This window comes from Megalobrama amblycephala, linkage group LG7 (assembly GCF_018812025.1).
Source record: "Megalobrama amblycephala isolate DHTTF-2021 linkage group LG7, ASM1881202v1, whole genome shotgun sequence".
Taxonomy (NCBI): domain Eukaryota; kingdom Metazoa; phylum Chordata; class Actinopteri; order Cypriniformes; family Xenocyprididae; genus Megalobrama; species Megalobrama amblycephala.
Genome location: NC_063050.1, coordinates 58,455,451 through 58,473,577, shown reverse-complemented (window position 1 = coordinate 58,473,577; position 18,127 = coordinate 58,455,451). Strand labels below are relative to the sequence as shown.

General features: G+C 34.5%; 2 protein-coding genes across 4 annotated transcripts; both read right to left on the bottom strand.

Moving 5' to 3' along the window:
- Nucleotides 1-40: 40 nt before the first annotated feature.
- LOC125273069 lies at nt 41-10,712 on the bottom strand. 2 transcript variants are annotated; one of them, XM_048198332.1, is made up of 8 exons: nt 10,589-10,712; nt 10,045-10,192; nt 8,029-8,355; nt 6,523-6,638; nt 4,682-4,850; nt 2,117-2,452; nt 1,536-1,664; nt 41-1,172 (listed from the first exon to the last, which is right to left on the bottom strand). In XM_048198332.1, the coding sequence occupies exons 2-7, from the start codon at nt 10,088-10,090 to the stop codon at nt 1,546-1,548; spliced, it is 1,113 nt and encodes a 370-aa protein (XP_048054289.1). In that variant the 5' UTR covers nt 10,091-10,192; nt 10,589-10,712; the 3' UTR covers nt 41-1,172; nt 1,536-1,545. The 2 variants fall into 2 exon arrangements, with proteins under 2 accessions (XP_048054289.1, XP_048054290.1); XM_048198333.1 differs by lacking the exons at nt 4,682-4,850; nt 6,523-6,638.
- A 1,239-nt stretch (nt 10,713-11,951) lies between these two features.
- On the bottom strand, nt 11,952-18,030 carry LOC125273064 (carcinoembryonic antigen-related cell adhesion molecule 6-like). 2 transcript variants are annotated; one of them, XM_048198324.1, is made up of 5 exons: nt 16,471-18,030; nt 15,574-15,900; nt 15,197-15,496; nt 12,742-13,035; nt 11,952-12,662 (listed from the first exon to the last, which is right to left on the bottom strand). In XM_048198324.1, exons 2-5 carry the CDS (start codon nt 15,767-15,769, stop codon nt 12,478-12,480), a joined length of 975 nt encoding a protein of 324 aa, XP_048054281.1. In that variant the 5' UTR covers nt 15,770-15,900; nt 16,471-18,030; the 3' UTR covers nt 11,952-12,477. The 2 variants fall into 2 exon arrangements, with proteins under 2 accessions (XP_048054281.1, XP_048054280.1); XM_048198323.1 differs by lacking the exon at nt 16,471-18,030 and adding an exon at nt 16,121-16,413.
- Nucleotides 18,031-18,127: the final 97 nt, after the last annotated feature.

Below are 18,127 nucleotides of genomic sequence, written 5' to 3'. Positions count from 1 at the left end.
GCATTTGCAAGAGATGTAAAAATGAAAGCAACACAATATGTATTGTTTTTTTTTTTATTCTCAGTTATATATCATGCTCAATTACAACAGCTGGATGAATATTATTTTCAATTTTAATCCGTGTTTTTACTCTATTGCAGAAATGATCAGTACTGAGTCTGAATCCTGCTCACATTTAGGATTTCATGTTTATATCTGATCAAGTAATAAAGGGGAAAACAGAAAACACTCAAGACAATTGTGTCTATGGTTTTCCCTGGCATAAGACTGAAAGCTGCATTAGACATGACATGTTTTTCCTCACTGCAGAACTATTTCTATAAAGCTGCTCTGAAACAATGCACATTGTATATATGTTTATGGGTCAAAGTCATTTAGATGTCCACATCAATAAAAATTTACAAAAGTGATGTTATACATAGAAAGCACATTAAATGCAAGTAAAACGGCTACTTTAAAGGTTTCAAATAAGTTTTGGGAGAATAAAATGTTAAAATGTAGGTGAAATTTTGTGCAACACTTTATGTAAAAATTGAAACAACATACATACTCTGACTTGTTCGCACTAAAATATATAAAAGAATAAGAGCATACTAAATTTCATTACATTTTAAATTAGTAAAATATTCTTGCTGGCAAATGGGCAAAATGATAGTGGCAAAGTTTAAAAATGTAAAATTACAAGTAAATAGCATTTGGGGTAAAAGTAATTTGTGTTTAATATGGCATAAAAAAAAAAAAAAATATATATATATATATATATAATATATATATATATATATATATATTTTTTTTTTTTTTTTTTTATTGATTTGAATTCATATGTCAAACAAAATTAAATTTGGATAAATATTAAACAAAAATGAGGCAAATAAAAGTGAATGTCTGCAAAAATAGTACCATATGTAAAAGTTCTTACATCGAGTAGTGCTATGCTGGATGTTTAAGAGATATTTAAACAGAGATTTAGATTACAGTATTTGATGCATACTTTTATGTCAGCTGTAAAAGAAACCAACTCATGATTCTTGTTCAGTTACACATCAGCTAAACAAATAGGTCAGTTTTAAACAGCTCACATGTATATTGTTACATTGGTGATGCACCATCTTGATTGGAGGATTCATCCCCTAAAGAATCATTGGGCCGATTCCCTCTGTCCTTGTTGAAATCTAAAAAACACAGCAAGAAAGTAAGTTAGAAAAATGAAAATAGTTATAAATAAATTATTTATTTTTTAACCTTGTTTTATGGCTATGTATACACAAAGATGGAATTTCCAGAAATGAACAACAAAATAAAAATTAGATTTTTAATTTATTTTTTTTTTACTAAAATGATCACTGTTTTACTAAAGTAATACTGATATTATTACAGAAATATTTTAGTTTCATATTAAATACAATACAGGAAATATTCTAGATATTCTAGTTCAGTAAGTAGTCAGGTGCACATCTGCAAAGCTGTTACATTAACTAAAAGCTTATTGGTTAAAAAGGGACAGGCTCTTTAAAATGTCCTGATGTTATACTTACTAATTTGTCTTTACAATACAGACCGAGGGGTTTTACAGCAATAGTAAATCACACCAGCAGCAGCAGCAGCTACAATGACCACCACCAAAACACCAATTCCAGCTATAGCACCTGAAGACAGACCTGAATCTGTAATGATAAAGACAGACATTAGTGTGAACGAACACTATAAACATCAGCAATATTTAACCCATATGTGTATATACCCATTTGTTTCAGTAACAGTAATTAGCTGATTCAGTTTCCTTTAGAAATGTTTAATATTCAATAAAAGTTCACCAGAATTATATTTTGCTAGTAAAGTCCCATTCATGCCAAAAACAATAAGTATAGGCCTATCCATAAAGATTGAATAATTATTTTAGCATAGCAGAGTCCAGCACACAATCATCATCCACCACACTTAAACACACACACTGCATTTCAAGTGAAACACTTTGAATAAACCGAATGTTAATGTCTGTTGGTGTGGATGATAATATAGTTATCATTCTTGGTGTAAAGGGGGTCTTAAAACAAAAACAAATATGTCCTGACATCACAATATCTAAATTGTTCATAAAGCACATTGAGTTACTCACCACTGACTGTAACACTGAATCTCTTCTGTATGGTGTATGTGTTGTTCATGATCTTCAGCTGATAAAGTCCTGAGTGTTCACTGTTGGCATCACTTATGGTGAGATCTCCACTGTCAATCTGTAGATACAGTCTGTTCTTGAATCTCAGATCATTGTAGTTATATAAAATATTTTTGCTCTTTCCATCAGTTTTTGCTATGGAAATGTTTTGAGGTCCAAATGTCCACTCTATCGGATCATCTTTTTCTATTTCAATCACGTGAGTGTGTAGAAGGACATCAGTTCCTGTCTTCTTTGACACCGTCTTCACTCCGTCTTTCTCATCACTAAACACACCTGGAGAACAAACACAGATTACACTTAACATTCATTTTAGGAACTACCACAACATGTAGGATCATCAAGCTTTCTTGAGTCTAATTAGGTGTTTGCTAAGAATTACTTTTATTATTGTTCTTACTCAGGATTAAGTTATTTTAAATAATGTTGGTGACTAAACAGTTCACAGTATAGCCTGTCATAGCATTTTTTTCTCCATACCATGGAAGTTAATGGCTACCGTCAACTGAGTAAATAATAAGAGAATTTTCATTTTTGGATGAACTATCAATTTAAAGGGACCTTGCATTGGTACAACTCACTCAGGTGTACATTGCTGCTCAAACCTCAGTTTAAAATTGCAGTGTTGACCTTGTTATGTACCTGGCTGTTACAGTTCATTGCATCATAATCATGCTCAGAAACTTGAATTGCCTCACTGTATACCTAACAAATGTTGTAATACTTTTAGTTGACTTTACTAAATGTACAAATTCATTGTTAAAATCTAGTAATCAGTACTATTTGCATACAATGCCTTTGTTACTTCAACTGATTTGGATGTGTACAAGTGGTAGTGGTAGGAATTTTCATTAATTTCGCCCAACTTCTGCAGTTAGCTTTCTCTTTAGTTTCATTTACTAATTTTCCAAAGTCATCTTGAATGTTGTTCCCTTTGGTTGGGGCACTTTAGGTTAGTTGTTGAATACTGAGATACTTGTATTTTCCTAGTGCTTGGTGCACATTTAAAAAAATCAATCCAATGAATACAGGGATGTACAGATTTCTCGGGGAAAGGGACTCAAAGGTAAAAAAGGAGCATCTGTCACTATGGAGTAATTTCAATATATCTAATAATAAGATACTCTATAATTCTCTCTCTCTGTATAAACTTCTTGTATTTTATTTTGTACATTAAGCAGAATAATTGCAACAAAAAGGAAAAAAGGGAGATATGGAGCATGGAGTGTGTGGCATCAAAATGCCAGTCTGTCAAGTCTGAAGCAAGACGCAACCTATAGTAATGTCTTATTTGCATGTCTCGGACAGTCTGACAGTAAATAAAAATAAATAATAAATGCAATGACTTTCGAGTGATTCGTTACAAATCAGTCATTGACCTCAAAGGGATTCACCCAAAAATGAAAAAAAAAAAAAAAACTGGTCCAGAAACTTTGAATACCAACATTCTTCAAAAGATCTTCTTTGTGGCCAGCAAAGGAAAGAAATTAATACAGGTTTGGAACAACATGAGAATGGGGAAATAATTGCAGAATTTTCATTTTTTTTTAGTGAACTGTCCCTTTAACTCAGACACTGAGATCGGCTCTGAACATCCCGAATATGGGCTGCTAGGCTGCCTAAAACGGAGTGTCTATATGGTCTATATACACCAAGTGCAAATAGCTTCCCTTGTTGGCAAATGCTATTTACTCTAGCTCCGCCCACCAATGTCTGGTTGGGCCACAAAAAAGACACGCACAACTCAATGTCTTTAGTGGCGCAGCAGTAACGCGCAATTGTAGGACTGGTTTATCGACGCGGGTTCGATTCCATCTTGTGCTGAGCTCACATTTATTTTCATTAAAAATTAAATTCAATGTTCAATAATATTAAAAGTGTTTATTGGGTAGGGCTAGGTGTGGGGGGAAGAGTTTTTATTCTCCCAATAAGGCAGCATCCATTTAATAATTTTAATAAATAAAATCATTTACACTCTATGATGTTATTGAATCCTGGTAATGTACAAAAAAAAAAAAAAAAAAATACTGAGGTGAAAATAGTATCTGCCAATATAAAGTATAGATAGCATCTAATTACTATTTATTCTTATTGCAAAGAACTGATACTTTTACATGGTGTAAATAGAATCGATCACTATTTTCACCTAGTGTAAATAGCATATCGCTAAGAAAATGCTGCTATATATTGTCACTTAGCTGCTGCCTTTTTAAAAACGATAAGACTTCAAATTAGATCATTATTTATTATAATCTCTGCAATGGATGAACTAATTTCAATTTGTCAAACCAATAAGCCTTCTTCAATTTCTGGTTACATACTAACTTAGGCTATACATACATTTTTTTTTTTTTTTAGTTAATTCAAATACTTGGCTGTAATTCTATCATTAAAATTACTTTTATATATATTTATTTTTAAATTGGTGTTTTTAAAAAAACGTAATTATAATTACAGAATTTAAAAGAATCTAAAAATGTTTCGAAAGAGTTGACATATACTCACCACTGAGATTAATATGGAATGTCCTGTGTAAAATCAACATGTTGTTGTTTTTTATCTTCACGTCATAATTTCCAGACTGCCTGGTTCGGACGTTTCTGATGGTGAGTTCTCCGGTCTGATCATTCAGATAAAATATGCCTGTCCATCCCGCATATATGTTGCCATTTAACCCATTAACTTGCTCGAGACCACTGTCGGTACCTTTGTTTGTTATTTGGTATTTACTGTATGTTTTTACCAAGTAAATTTTGTTTAAATTTGACTAACAATACGTCATTCGAAAGCTCAAAGGCTTATGCTTTAATATACACGATCATAATTTCATAGCGATAACATCACTTTTATTTGTATCAAGACTTGGAATCAAAACAAAAAACAACAAAATGTAGAGTTCTTAACAGTCTTTATCCAGTGACCATGAAAGAGAAATTCAGTCATCTAAACATCGGCGTAATTTGCATGCAAATAGCCTAATCTTGAAGACAAAATGAATTAGATTTTACTCCCAAAAAATAGTAATTAGTAGAAACATCGAAAAATACTGTATTGTTCACGCAATATTTCTTTAGAGAAAAGCATCACTGCTGCAAATGTCAACAAAGTTTGCACTCCGAGGTCAGTTTGAGAAGCAAAAGTATATTTTTATGTTTGCTAGATTCTTACGAACAAGTAACCCCGCCCCTAGCCTTCTTTCTGCAGTTCTGATTGGCCAGTGATTCAAAACATTCAAACAGCGCCACCGGCTGATGGGACGTCCGAATATGCTGATACTGGATCAGTCAGTGTAACGCTGGTCAGGTTTTGATGGATGGAAATAAAACCTGTAGATGCTTAAAGTTTATGATTCCAAGGTTTTCACGCATAACAGTTTATATTTAGGAATCTTGATATTTGTATTTTTTACCGAAAGTGCATTGTGTCGGCCAATTCATGCGTTACTGACGTACAAAAGGAAATTGCAAAAATAATAATCACTGTTTTCGCCAAGCATGTGCTCAACACACAGCATTTGGTTGGACAAATAAATAATCCCACTCAGCTGAATGTTGGGCAGGTCAGACAGACACTCAAACAAACAAACAAACAGATCAATGTTTTGAAAGCAGCACAGAGTAGGCTAAGAGTGTTTATACATTTCTGATAAAAATAAACCCATGAATTGCTTTCTTATGGATGGCTACATATTAAACTGGGATATGAGACTGTATTAAAAGAGAATGTTTTTATATAAAACACACTTCACCTTTGCACACATCTTCTGTTCTTGCTCTTAGTGTTACTCTTAAATATAAAATGGCTTCCATAATTATTTTATTTTTGTAATGTGGCATATTTCTGATTGAAACAGGATGTGTAGTTACAACTTTGCTTATTCCTTCATAATAAATCACCTTTCACCTTAAATTAATAAGTAATTGCCTTTTACACTTTCCTAGTGCCCTTTTGAAATTTTACTTTCCCCAAGAACAAAAAGCTTACAGAAACCTAATTTTCAATGGCTCTATTCTCAAATTTGAATTTTAACTTTATCAGTCTTGTAGCTTTGACTTCACTGATTTTTTTGTTGCTCTGGCAGAGTTCCATGTTTTTCCTGAAATATATATTTTTGCAAATAAAACCAGCGTTCGTTTAAAAAATATAACAATAACTAATCTTACTCATTATTTGTATTACTACATTTAAGTCTGATATTTGAACATCAAACTCTCAACCCTCATCTTTTTAAAGAGATCCCAGTTATCTCTGTAGTCCAGAGCGTTCATGAACTGTGACTGTTTTAGTGTGAGTATGTCAGGTTTGGCTTTGAGCTACACTACTGGGGGCGACTGTTAACAGGTTAAGTCAGTAATGTTGTTATCTCCAAATCTCCACAGTATCTGACTGTTTTGTACTGCAGTCAGATCGGTGTGTAGAGTGACGGAATCTCCCTCCTTTACTGACACTGACTCCACATTACCTGTCTCAACAATAAACACGTGAAAACAAACAGAAACCATTTAAAAAAGAAATCATGTTTATAAGTCAGTATGTAATTTTCACATAATTACATTTTACAGTGAGTGCTTATAGTGAAAGACCATGCATAAAAGTTTGTATTTAGGAATCTGTGATATTTGTATTCCTACCAAAAGTGCATTGTGTAGACTAATGCATGCATCACTGACTTTACAAAAGGAAATTGCAATAATAATCACTGTAATTCAGCAAGCATGTGCTCAACACTCACACCATTTGGTTGGACAAATAAATAATCCCACTCAGCTGAATGTTGGGCAGGTCAGATACTCAAACAAACACAAATATTGAAAATACATTTTAAAAATATCTGTGACACAAAATCTAAAAAATAAACAGGTTAACCGGTGAAACTTGTGATTATTTTACAGCATCTTAAAGGATTCATTCACTTCAGAATGAAAATTTCCTGATAATTTACTCTCCTCCATGTCAACCAAGATGTTCATGTCTTTCTTTCTTCAGTCGAAAAGAAATGAAGGAAAACATTCCAGGATTTTTCTCCATATAGTGGACTTCACTGGGGTTCAACGGGTTGAAGGTCCAAATGTCAGTTTCAGTGCAGCTTCAAAGAGCTCTACATGATCCCAGACGAGGAATAAGAGTCTTATCTAGAGAAACCATCGGACATTTTCTAAAAAAAAAAAAAAAAAAAAAAAAAGTTTATACTTTTTAACCACAAATGCTCATCTAGAGCACTGCTCTGTGATGCTCCACGCATGACGTAATCATGTTGGAAAGGTTACGTGTGACGAAGGAGGAAGTACCGATCCAGTGTTTACAAAGTGAACGTGCAAAGACTAAGTCAAATGGCCTTTACAAAAAAAAATAAAACAACGATATCGGACGATTTTGAAGTTGGAGGAGAAAATGTGATGGAGTTTCTCGCCCTACCGCGGTACTTCCGCTTACATCATACATGATCTTTCCAACATAATTACATCATGCGTGGATCATCTCAGAGCAGTGCAAGACAAGCATTTGTGGTTGAAAAGTATATAATTTTTATGTTTTTCAGAAAATGTCCGATGGTTTCTCTAGATAAGACTCTTATTCCTCGTCTGGGATCATGTAGAGCTCTTTGAAGCTGCACTGAAACTGACATTTGGACCTTCAACCCGTTGAACCCCAGTGAAGTCCACTATATGGAGAAAAATCCTGGAATGTTTTCCTCAGAAACCTTAATTTCTTTTCCACTGAAGAAAGAAAGACATGAACATCTTGGATGACATGGAGGAGAGTAAATTATCAGGAAATTTTAATTCTGAAGTGAACGAATCCTTTAAGTGTTCTCAGACAATTATCACTTTGTAAGACTGAACTATACTCACCTTGGACAATAATACTGAACATCTCAAATATCACATCTTCGCTCAGTTTATAAAGTCCAGAATGTTCAGTTTTGATGTTCCTGATGGTCAGAGATAGAGTCTGTTCATTCAGCTCCAATCTATCTCTGAATCTCCCATCATCCCCATCAAATGTACGGAAAAATACATCTTTTCTATTTATTCGAGCTATGACAGAGTTGTTATGTCCGAAGATCCAGAGTATCGTAACATCTCTCTGTATTTGAGTAACATCAGGATGTAGAGTGACAGAATCTCCCTCCATCACTGATATTGTCTTCACTTCACCTGTATCTACACCAAACACACCTGCAGACCAAATGGAAACAGGGTTTGCAATCTAATACTGTAGTGTTGATATTTAACGTACCACATATCTATTCAAGCAATTACTCACTCAGTGCAAAATACTAAAAAGAAAAAAAAGCTCAAGTAGAATTTTACAACTGGCTCATAGACTGGCTTGCATTAATGTTAACGGGTCATTGGCGAATAAGTGTAATAAAAACATAATAGAAATATAATTAATTTTGAAGTTTTATTAAGTGTTAACTATGAGATTATGTGGTTTTATAATCAATTAACAGTGATTTTGTCAAAAAAATTCGTCACCAAAGTCCAGTCATTCGGTTTAACCAAAATTTTGGTTACACCGAATGACGATATTTTCAAACAATGCTAACAGGCTGATATCTAGCAAACAAACATTTTTATATTCAGTACAAGTTTTTAAAATATTACAACATTTTCCATGTTTTATAGTGGTTGCACCGAATGACCTGATGTTTTGGGACATGCATATGATCAAGAGAAAACATGAATTCTTCAAATAGTTAAAAGAGAGTTAGTTACTTTGCTTCACGACAGGTGTCTGAATGATGTCACATCATGTCACATGATATTGATCACATGACTTGATCCAAAATGGACCCAAATGGTCCAAAAATACCATTTTGCACTACGTTGATATATGATGTTATAAAATCATGCCAGAATAAAAATATATACATTTATTACATTTTAAGATATTTTAATCACAAATGAAATGGCTGTATTGGCCTTTGGACGGTTAAACCGAATGACCTTTTGACACTTCAAAATCTTTAAAATACCTTTATATGAAGAAAAATATAATTAAAACCTTTTGGATTCAGTAAAAGAGATCTAGTTGTACTACCTTACATACTTTGGATGTCATATCTTTGTTTTTTATTATTATTAAAATCTTTGGACAAAGAAATGACCCGTCACGTCATTGACCCAGATGGATGTTAAATTACAAAATACTTTGTCTGACCAGACTGTCACATGCACTTTCTTAATGTAAACAAACAAACAAACAAACAAAATCTTTAAAAAACTTAATAAAGGTGGTGTTAGGGGATGGTATACTTATTCAGAATAAATTGACTGTATTAGGCTACCACACTAATAAACCAACACTATTGTTACAATGTACAATTGTTACATTGTTGCAAGAGGTTTCATTCTACTGTTGAGGCTAAAAGCTTGCTTTGCAAGTTCTTATTTTCTATTTCCGGTGTGTTGAGTGACACTGAAACTGTTGAAGCGATAAACAAGATTATCATCATTAAAAGCAAAAAAAGGCCATTTACATTGATGTTTGTTTGTTTCCCCCCGTTTATGTTCTGTACTATACCACAAAATGCGTTTGTGTTGCAGTCAATTTTCAGGAAAAATAATAATGCTTAGAATATTAGAGGCCGTCAGCGCCCTCTAGTGTTCACTACCAGACACACGCATGCACAAACAACTTACCCCACAAAATATACTTAAAATGCTGATGTCATCTGTCATTATTCACAATGTGATTTATAACAACCTCTAATTGCAGAAAAGTAATAAAAATGTGTATGTTAAGAAACACTGAATATATAAAACAAAAGGATAAGGATAGGAAAAGGATAATAACACGTGCATTTTCAGTTTATATTGAAACTGAAAGTGTTGAACCAATAAAAATGAAATGTGACTCACCGTCGACAAGTAAAAAAACCCAAACAATGAAGGAACGGTTCCTCATATTGATGCCGCTTCTGACCGCATCTAAGCTGAATGACAGCAGTGATTCAGTGTACAGGCGATGCGCTCGGGCTCGTGTCAAACTGACCAAGTCACGTGATTTCTGCGAAAGAGGATGTGTTATGTCATACTATTTTGAAGTGCACCTGGGCTAGATCATAGGTTAAAACATCTTCATACACAGAGAGACTTGGCATAAAATGGATATTATTCAGGGTTTGTGCTCATCTTTGGAGGTTGTCATTGTAATTCTTCTGATTAACCACTTTTAAAATTTGGCACTTTTAGAAATTAATGGGTGTCCAGAGGGTTGGTTAATAAAATGACCTGGTGAGAATAATGGTATTTTTATTTTATTTTACAACATTTAGTCACCAACTATAATTAGCTATTCAGCCACGGATTGGTCCCTATCAAAACAGTGTCATTTGTTCAGAACAATGTATTAAATGAGAAAACAAATTAAAAACAATTGTTTAACATATTAATATATACTCACTTGTTGATTGAAAAGTGTGTGGCAAATGTTGATGGCTAACAGATGTTTCTTACCAGATCTTCCTCGGGATAAACTTATCAGAAAGTTTCGGGCATACTTACCTTTCCGCGTTCTGCAGGTTCGACGCGTGCGCACTGCAGTATGCGCGGACACCGCTGCACTCTAATCTCGGAATGTTTTTTTTATCTTTGAAGACTTGAATGAAACTTTGTTTAAATCTATTGATTACAAGGATTTGTACTTGAGATAGGCTACCAATAGAAATCTGCCCTCAGTAAGTTACTTGTGTTACCAGAAAACCCTTGACAATTAGTCAGATATGTGATCTTCGGACATGCTGCATCAAGTCAAACTCCAATTTTACCTGTTATGTTAGTTAGTTTACAGTGAGAGCACGTTGTTATTGGAAAAAAAAAAAAAAAAAACACTTCCATGCAACGCCTTAATTTATATTCATTAAGAATAAACCCCCATCAAATTCACATAAAATTATTGTGTCTGCCATTCAGCTTGCTGTAGTAGTTGATGATGTGCAGTTCAGGTTTATTTGGCAAAAAAAATAGTGACTGGAAAATATAAGAGATGCAAGTAAATGAAAGTAACATATGTATTTATTATTATTATTATTCTCAGTTATATATATCATGCTCAATTACAACAGCATATTTTCAATATTAATCAGTGTTTTTTCACTCTATTGCTAAAATGATCAGAGTCCCTCAAGACAATTCTGTTCTATGGTTTTACCCCTTTTTCTAGTTTTTAGGCGGAAGACTGAACGCTGCATTAGGCATGACATGTTTTTCTCACTGCAGAACTTATTTCTATAAAGCTGCTCTGAAACAATGCACATTTTATATATGTTTATGGGTCAAAGACATTTAGATGTCCGCATCAATAGAAATTTACAAAAAGTGATGTTATATACATAGAAAGCACATTAAATGCAAGTAAAACGTTTACTTTTAAAGTTTCAAATAAGTTTTTGGAGAATAAAATGTGACCGTGGGCCACAAAACCAGTCATAAGGGTCAATTTTTTGAAACTGATATTTATAAATCATATAAATCTGAGGGTGCAAAAAGAGAAAATCACCTTTAAAGTTGATCAAATTAAGTCCTTAGCAATGCATATCCACTCACAAAAATATATATTTTGAATATTATTTACGGTTGGAAAATGTTACAAATATCTTAATGGAACATGATCTTAAAATTCTAATGATTTTTGGCATAAAAGAAAAATCAATCATTTTGACCCTTACAATGTATTGTTGGTTATTGCTACAAATATACCCATGTGACCTATGACTGGTTAGGGTCCAGGGTCACAAATGTCAAAATGTGGGTGAAATAATGTTCCATTATCATTCAGTGTAACACTTATATTTATGTAAAAATCAAACAACATACTTATTCTGACCTGTACATATTAAAATATATAAAAGAATAAGTGAGCATATTAAATTGTATTGCATTTTAAATTAGTAAAAAATTCTTGCTGACAAATGGGCAAAACCTAGGATAGTGGCAAAGTTTAAAAATGTAAAATTAATATGGCATAAACAGATTTTTGTTGTAAATATGCCTGACAATATTGTTACACTGAAAAGATTGTTACACTTAAAAAAAAGATATAAAATGTACATTAAAAGTAAATGTTTGGAACAACACAGATACAGCAAGACATTAGGCACTAAAAACAACCACCAGATGGCATTATAATCACTTATGAAACACTTAAAGTGTCCATTATCAGAGTATTTGTTTTCATGTTTTCATTCTGTGGATTTTATTATTCTCTGCATGACTGACAATATGTCAGCAGAGTTTGAGATGTTGGTATATTCCTTATTTGCATTCCTGTAATGGACAGCTGATCATCATCACCTAGTGACCTGATGCCACATCATCATATTCATCTGCGTGCGGCGGGGTCATCTGCTCTCTCCTCTTCTGATACGATCTTCTGGATCTGATGTCATAAACCAGAACAGCAACAGTAGCCACGCCCACCAGAGCAGAGCCAGCCAATCGGATGACAGTTTCAGTAAAACCACAACAGTGCGTGCGGCCTGAGGAAAGGCAAAAAGCCACTGAAAAAAGTTCAAGATCAGAATGTTTGATACAGTTCTAGTGTCAGAACTTGTGTACCTGAACATGGCGGACAGAGCTGAGAGATGTCCAGATGTTTGGTCTGGTTGGTGAATGAATTGTTGATCACACAACTGTAGGTGTTTCTATCCTGATATTCCACCTCCAGAGGAAGAGAGAGACTGATGCTGAGATCAGACGCACTGATGCTGGACAATAAACCGTTTCCTTTGTACCAGGAGAGAGTCACGTGACTCACATTCACGGCTGAACACAACAGTGAACAGTTCTGGTCTGGTGATGATGAAGAACATTGAGGAGAGTCTCTGCTGATGACAGGAATCGGCAGAGGAGCTGGAAAACATGAGTGAATGGAGAAAAATCGACTAAGAATATAGTTTACAATGTATGTAAGTCAGTTAGTTCACCCAAAAATGAAAATTTTCCCATGATTTATCCTAGGTGTATATGACTGTCTATATGTATATGATTTCTTCTTTTAAAAGAACACAATCTGAGATATTTTTAAAAAATATCCTTCATCTTCCATGGCTGCCCAAGTTTTAAAACAACAACAAAAACTAGATTAAAAAGTTTGAAGACAAACTTTAAGTTGGCTTGAAAAAGCCTAGCTAGAAAGTTTGAAGTAGTTTTAAAAGTTTGAAGTTTGAAAGTTTTAGTTTAGTAGTATAGATAGATAGATAGATAGATAGAGTCTCAAGGCTAGGGTACTCAAGGTGGTTGCTAGGGTGTTGCTATACGGTTGCTAGGGTACACAGGGTCATTGCTAGGGTGTTGCTATGCGGTTGCTAGGGAACTCAGGGGTGGTTGCTAAAGTGTTGCTATGCGGTTGCTAGGGTACTCTGGGTGGTTGCTAAGGTGTTTCTATGCAGTTGCTAGGGTACTCGGGGTGGTTTCTAGGGTGTTGCTATGTGGTTGCTAGGGTACTCTGGGTGGTTGCTAAGGTGTTTCTATGCAGTTGCTAAGTTGTTTTGGGTGGTTGCTATGAGATAGATAGATAGATAGATAGAGAGGTTTATGAGTTTCAATTGATTAGAAACAGTACATAGAATGGCAGTTGAGTCTAATTGAGTTTGAGTCTAATGGGCTTCCGTAGTTTAAATTTGAATTTTGACAGTTGGAATTTGAAAGTCTTGGCTCATTTGAACATTCCGTCAATGAAAGTCAATGGGATTTTTCCGAGCTTTAATAGTCATTTTTGGGAAAACCGTAAGTCGGATCAGTTAGAAAAGATATAGCATACTAAGTCAGAACAGTCTGAAGGTCTGACCCGAGTTTGGAGTATGTAGAGTTAAAGCTCTAGGAGGAGTTAGAGTTGGAAATTTTAGTCTCAGAAGAAAATAGCATAACAGTAAGTTGGCTTTTTCAAGCCAACTTAAAAAATTCATCCATAATCAAAGTAATCCATATGGCTCCAGGGGGTTAATAAAGGCATTTTGATGTGTTTTTGTTAAAAAAAAAAATGTAAAACTTTATTTTAAGATACTTAAACGTATTTAAAACTTTATAAACTCAAATAATTAGCTTATGGCGGACAACCGTACGCAACTCGACTCAAATGAGTAATCAATGTTGCCAAGTTCATGGTTTTCCTGCGGAATTAGGCTAGTTTAACACTGTTGACGCGGCTTGTTTTCCATGTCCGCGGGTTGAAGCGACACCAAATAATATGATATTTAGCCCCTGGAATGCAAATTTTACCAGGGAACCCCACCAAAAATGGGGATTTTACCTCCCTGAACATGATTTTTACCGGTAGACCCCCCCCTGAAACTCAATTGGGCTAGTTTTGAGTAGAAATTAGGCAGGTTTTGTTGTGAAAACCTGGCAACCCTGTGAGTAATCCTCTGATGCGATGTATGACGCAGGATGTAGATGTATTGTAATAGACGCGTCTTGCGGTTCAAACAAATAAGGCTGTGCAACAAACTCAAGCTCTTCTTCTCTTATATCAAAATCCTCTGACATTTCTCTTTAAAATTTCTCATTTTAGACTTCTAATTCGTGACCGGTGTTTTGATTTGCTCTCTCCTCCAAGCTTCTGCGTTCATCATTGCGTTCGGGTCAAACGTTGGTCTTCCGCCCAAATTGAGCAGGAACCTGCTGAAAACCAGTTTTATACTGAGTCAGGCCCGGTTGTTTTTAATCCTTTCCTGCTTAAAAATATAAATAAATAAATTGCACAGTATGCGTACGGTCGTCCGCCGGAAGCTAGTTATCTGAATTTATAAAGTTTTAAATATGGATATTTTTCTCACTTCGCTTAAAAAGACCTTTATTAATCCACTGGAGGATGGATGCTTTTTTTTTTTTTAAATGTCAAAATACCATTATAAACCTTGGAGGACTAATATTTTTAAAAATATCTCCGATTGTGTTTGTCTAAAAGTCATATGCACCTAATTTTCATTCTCTTTTTCTCTCTTTAATGTTAGTGGCATTACTGTAAATAAAGTTGCATACTAAATATGAGCAAATATACATACTGTTGTACCTGGACATGGCTGACAGAGTCCACTGATGTCCAGATGTTTGGTCTGGTTGCTGATGGGATTGTTCAGCACACATTTGTAGGTGTTTCTATCCTGATATTCCACCTCCAGAGGAAGAGCGAGCCTGACGCTGAGATCAGATGCACTGATGTTGGACAATAAACTGCTTCCTTTGTACCAGGAGAGAGTCACATGACTCATATCCAACACTGAACACAACAGTGAACATTCTGACACTGATGATCCTGATGATGAGGAACACTGTGAAGAGTCTCTGCTGATGACAGGAACAGGCAGACGAGCTGGAAAATCAAGTTAGAATAAACTAAATAATGCTAAATAAGTGCACAGTACAAATAAAACAATACGAAGAACACACCATAGACAGAAACTGTGAATGTCTCGTCCGACTGATGTCCCGTATCACTGATGATCTGAAGTTGATAGCGTCCAGCATGCTCAGTTCTGATGTTTGTGATGGTCAGAGATCCACTGCTATAGTCCAGCGCCAGTCTGCCTGTGAATCTCCCATCAGCACCATCGTATGTTCTAAAGACTCCGGTTTCCACCTTCATTTCAGCAATGAGAGCCTCTTGATCTCCAAACAACCAAAGTAGCTCCTTATCTCTCTGAGGCTTAATGTTTAGAGTAACAGAATCTCCCTCTGTTACCCTTTTGATTTCACCTGTCCCGACACCAAACACACCTGGAAAACAGATTATTTGGTCCAAACTGGTCATTATCTTGTACAAAGCTAGTAGACCAGTAATAAACCACTTTAAGGTGGTTTTTGTGAAATGTCAAATAGCTATTGGCAAGTTTGGACCTGGTCGATAAACTGTAGATCTGTATTTTTTACCACAGGTTTTTCATATCTTATTTCCCCAACATAAATAACTTGTAACCTAAAAACACGAATAACTTACCAAACTGGAGTTGATAACACAAACAGAACCAAACAAATGCGTTCATTTTCTTTGAGGTCGCTTGACGTTTCTGGAAAATGACCGCAATAAGAACGAATTTCCTTAAACTTTGCGGAAGATGGTTTCCGTGGGTTTATTAAGATATTTAATCTATTATAGTACCTACATGGATTAAAAAAAAAAAAATCAAAGCTTGAAGCTTCGTGATCTGTAGCGAAATAACGAACATCGAAAGTCTTCAGTCGGATAAAATGAATTTTCTGCGCGCCTCCGCGAGTGTGCGCGTGCCTGTGATCGCGCTTTATATAGCTACTAGGCTACAAAAAGTCATCAAATCAAGACTTACTTACCCGTACAGAAGACGTCTTAGAGTTTTTCTTGTGAAAAATGGTTCCACTGAATGCATTATTTTCCGCTCTACAAGTTCAGTTTCGAGTCAAAACGAAACCTGATGTGGTCCGAGTCCTTTAGATCTGGAAAGAAATGTGGTTTTGGTCTGATAGATGGACAAACATCAAGAGTTTCTGTGAGCCTATAGCATGAACCACACAGAGTAACAAATACTATAGTGTTAAATGGGTCAAAGGCAAATGAGGATGTCCAAGATGTTGAAAATAATGTCTATAATCAATAGTGAACTTCATTTGCTGATTAGTTGAAGGTTTGAGTTGTGTGAGATGTGTAATGTGGCATTTTGTGAAATTGACTCATGATTTAACATTATACAGTGAAAACTGCAGAACTCTGTTGTTGTAATGATGTGAATTTGAATTTGTCCCAAATGTTAACAAATATAGGATGTCCTTCCATGTCCTTTTTGGGGAGATTTTATGATTTGACATGTGAATCTAAACTAATCATGCCATATTATAGAAATTATTTTTAAGAGATTTACTAACCTTTACACACAGTCATGAGGGTCTACAGGGGTCCTATCTGTGATGTCATATCCTTTTTTGAGGTCGTCTCATTACAAAAGAATAGCTTCCTGTATTGTTTATACCACAGTGACTCTCGGGCAACAGACTGAAAATATTGCATGCTTGAAAAGTAAATACTAACATCAAAACTACAGGTGTGTCTGTTGATTTCAGAACATTTTCAGCTGTAGACTAAAATAAACGTTCATTGTAATGGTTTTCCAATGGGTTTTGTTATATGGATCATTGACAAAATATGCCAAAGTATTTTATTTTGAATATATTATAAATGGGGTTTTATTTATAAATAATTTATTTATATATTAGGCCTATTGCATTTTAAGATTAAAGGGAGGCTTCCAATTTTATTAAAGATATAATTAGGAATAAAAAAACCAATTTCTAATCCAATTTATTTTAAACACATTAATGGTGTTATTACCACTTTATAGTCCTCCGTCACTTCTACAGTTGGAAATCACTGATTTTTTAAGATTATGAGACCTGTTTTTGCATATAAATTTGAGGAAAATTTTATTGCCAGATTTAGCAGTACAATCATTCACATATAAAGAAAGTGAAGGATACACACAAAGTGAGAAAGACCTTCCGCTTTAGAGAGGAGATCTTGTCTGTTGTCTGGTTACTACATTTTTTGTTAAATGAAGACCTAAATACTTTGTGTCTTTGATTGAAAATCCTTCAAAACCCTTCAACATTTTAAACATTGTAAAATTAATAATGGTCTTTATGTGTTAGTGCAGTTAACCAGGCCACGTAATTTACATTATATTCATTAAAAACAAACAAACAAACAAACAAACAAAAAACATCAAATTCACATTAAATCATTGTGTCTGCTATTCAGCTTGCTGTAGCTGATTATGTCCAGTTCACAGGTCTCTACTAAATCAAATGACAGTGATGGAGCGCCACCTAGTGGCTGTTAAGATGTAATATCATGATATGGCAAAAATAAAAAAGTACTACTGTTCCTATTAGCTCAAACAAAAGGTTTGCTTAATTAATCAGGTTTGTTGCCTGTATAAGCAAATGAAACATATCCTTCATTCTTTTGCTATCTGGA

Coding starts and splice junctions, on each gene's coding strand:
- LOC125273069 (XM_048198332.1), bottom strand. CDS start 10,090: ATGAGGAACCGTTCCTTCATTGTTTGGGTTTTTTTACTTGTCGACG. Junction 8,356..10,044: donor GGTTTTTTTACTTGTCGACG/GTGAGTCACATT, acceptor TTTGGTCTGCAG/GTGTGTTTGGTGTAGATACA. Junction 1,665..2,116: donor ATTCAGTGTTACAGTCAGTG/GTGAGTAACTCA, acceptor TTATCATTACAG/ATTCAGGTCTGTCTTCAGGT.
- LOC125273064 (XM_048198323.1), bottom strand. CDS start 16,166: ATGAACGCATTTGTTTGGTTCTGTTTGTGTTATCAACTCCAGTTTG. Junction 15,497..15,573: donor ATTCACAGTTTCTGTCTATG/GTGTGTTCTTCG, acceptor TTGATTTTCCAG/CTCGTCTGCCTGTTCCTGTC. Junction 12,663..12,741: donor GCTCTGTCCGCCATGTTCAG/GTACACAAGTTC, acceptor GCCTTTCCTCAG/GCCGCACGCACTGTTGTGGT.